Source organism: Camelina sativa, chromosome 9, assembly GCF_030686135.1.
Source record: "Camelina sativa cultivar CO46 ecotype springtype chromosome 9, ASM3068613v1".
Classification (NCBI taxonomy): Eukaryota; Viridiplantae; Streptophyta; class Magnoliopsida; order Brassicales; family Brassicaceae; genus Camelina; species Camelina sativa.
This window is the reverse complement of record NC_141888.1, coordinates 6,774,032-6,776,830: the sequence shown is the minus strand read 5'-3', so window position 1 is coordinate 6,776,830 and position 2,799 is coordinate 6,774,032. Positions and strand designations below refer to the sequence as shown.

The following is a 2,799-nucleotide window of genomic DNA, read 5'->3' as shown; positions in this document are numbered from 1 at the left end:
ATGTAAACCTATTTTTCACACTCACATTCAGAAATAGAGAGCCTTAATTTTTAACTGACTTGAGGAGCAAGAGAAGCATCAAAGCATCATATAAACGACACAGAGCATCAAATCTGTTAATGATTTCAAAAGGGTCCTTCGTTCGAATTATTAGCTACACCTTTTAAGAATATAATAAGTTTAATAGGTCCAAAGCCAAGATTAATGGAATCTTTTTTTCTTTTTCTTTTGTGTAGATACACGTTTCTTCACCTAATCTCCCATCATTTTTCATCGGTCAACACTTTCTCAAATTCTAATCGAAAAAAATGGAAGCAGTAAGTGCGATAAAGCCATTGATCAGAGTAGCTGCTCTGTCGGGTTCTCTCCGGAAATACTCTTTCTCAACTGGTCTCCTCCGCGCCGGTATATATATATTTTCGTTACTTTTTCATCAATTTTTAAGGTTTTTGTTTTGCTAAACTTTGTACTGTTCTTTTTTTTTGCAGCAATCGATCTGACAAGAGAAACGGTTCCGGGAATAGAAATTGAGTATATAGACATATCTTTGTTACCGTTGCTTAACACCGATCTTGAAATCGATGGTGCTTATCCTCCGGTTATTGAATCCTTCCGACAGAAGATTCTTGAAGCTGATAGTATCTTGTTTGCTTGTCCTGAGTACAACTACTCTGTCTCAGGTACTTTAAAAAAGATTCTTCTTATGCAAAGTTCTTTAATGAGTTTTACTTTTAAGGTTTGGTCTTAGAGGTTTCTTGATTTGTTACAAAAAGATATATTCTTTGTTTTTTCTCGTTGTGAGGTATCGTGACGATTAGGATTTGATTTATATATATGTCTATATACTCAACTGGAGTTTAAGATATATATGTTACTGTAACTATGCTTCATTTTTGTCATAGTCATATATGCAATTTATGTTCAAGTTGAAAGATCTTATGGTATAACTCCAGACTTAATAGATTTGATGCTTATAAAACTCGTTCTTGCTAACGTTAAGTCAAACTCTTTCTATATGTTGACTCGATCGTTAGTCGTTTATTTACCTATCTTGTATTTCTGTACCAGCTCCACTTAAGAACGCTCTTGACTGGGCTTCAAGAGCACCTAATGTTTGGGCTAACAAACCCGCTGCCGTTATAAGCACTGGTGGAGACTGTGGTGGAGGAAGATCGCAATACCATCTTCGACAAATCGGAGTATTCCTTGATCTTCATTTCATCAACAAACCTGAGTTTACTCTCAATGCGTTTCAGCCGCCTCAGAAATTCGACGAAGAAGGAAACCTGGTCGATGAAGCGGCTAAGGAGAGGTTGAAACAAGTCCTTGTCTCGTTACAAGCATTTACACTTCGACTTCAAGGCAAGTAAGTTGAGTGGGTCAAACAATTTATCATGTGTGTGAGATTTGGTCGTGTGACGAATGATAATGCCAATTGTTGTAATAATTTAACCGTGTGTTGAAGTTCTCGTATAACACTTTCCATTTCTCATTAATAATTGTACTATACGTATATGTTTCTGAGTTACTCCAACAAGTTAGATTGTGAGTTATGTGAAATAACTGTAAATACTAATATTCTATATCATTAGGTTCTCATGCAATCGATACTAATAAAAGTAGGAGCTATAAGCTTCTTAAGACGTCCACTTGGATAAATAAGTGTATGTACAACGTCCCACATCGGCTAGAAAATTTTTAGACAATGGCTATGAACCATTATAAAAAAGACTAATAGTCTTCCAACTACGAATGAGAAGAAACCTTGATTTATCATACATCCAAATTTAAAAATATTATAATTATCTATACTAATAAAAGTTGGAGCTATAAGCTCTTTACGCCGTCCACATAGGATTTTAAACAACCTATCGGGATTCAACATGTCACTGATTAACATTTTTTAAAGTTTAAAATATTAAAAATATTCAAACTCTATCAAAAGTTTAACTATCATTTATCTCTTTTTTGTGCTTTACATCTCTTATGAACTGTAAAACATGTTTTTGTGTATGATTTTATAGGTGATTTGATATTGTTTCAGTAATTTGTTTTAATTTTTGGATCTAAGGAAGAAGGATTGACGTTGCAAGACCTTGATTTGATGTTCTTTGAGTTAATTTTTGAGGTTTAAAGAAAAAGGATCGGCGACAAACACAATTTTATTAGCTATATATGTATTCATATTACTTTCTCTGCAAGTAATTTGCAATTTTGTAGTAAAAGATTTTGGTTCAAGAAGTTTGAATGCATGTGGATCTAAAACCGAATAATTATATAGGTGAAAGTATCAATAATTGAGTGCATGTGATGACTGCTGATCCATGAAATTTTATGAGAAAATAGGCAATGATTTTTGTCTTGGAGTTTGATGGGTTAACAAGTTTTTTAGTATTCTAAAAAAATGGTTTTAAATGATCATTCAGTGGAAGAATGTGAGGAAGCTGATGAGGAAGAGGAAGAAGAAGAGTATAACGAAGAACCGGGATAAAAGTAATGATGACAATTATCATGAAAATTTGACAATAAAAATGACGAGAAAGAATATGAATAATAAGTAAACAGTGAATAAAACACGAAGACATAGATGGTGACGGTCAATTGAATATGAGAAACAAGATTAATTCATGATTCTAAAATTTTCGTTTGTCTGATGGTCAAAGAAATGGTTTAGGATATGCAAGGTCACCAGTTTGAATGTTCAATCCGTCTTGCCTGGACGTCCAGTTAAATTCATGATTCTTTTGATCAAATTTTATTTTTTAAAACAACTGATTTATATATATATTTTTTCTAATT

General features: G+C 33.0%; 1 protein-coding gene across 1 annotated transcript; it reads left to right on the top strand.

Annotated features, from left to right (window-relative positions):
- Positions 1 to 1,560, top strand: LOC104710639 (NADPH:quinone oxidoreductase). The gene is made up of 3 exons (XM_010427270.3): positions 1 to 405; positions 489 to 680; positions 1,069 to 1,560. Exons 1-3 carry the CDS (start codon positions 309 to 311, stop codon positions 1,368 to 1,370), a joined length of 591 nt encoding a protein of 196 aa, XP_010425572.2. The 5' UTR covers positions 1 to 308; the 3' UTR covers positions 1,371 to 1,560.
- Positions 1,561 to 2,799: the final 1,239 nt, after the last annotated feature.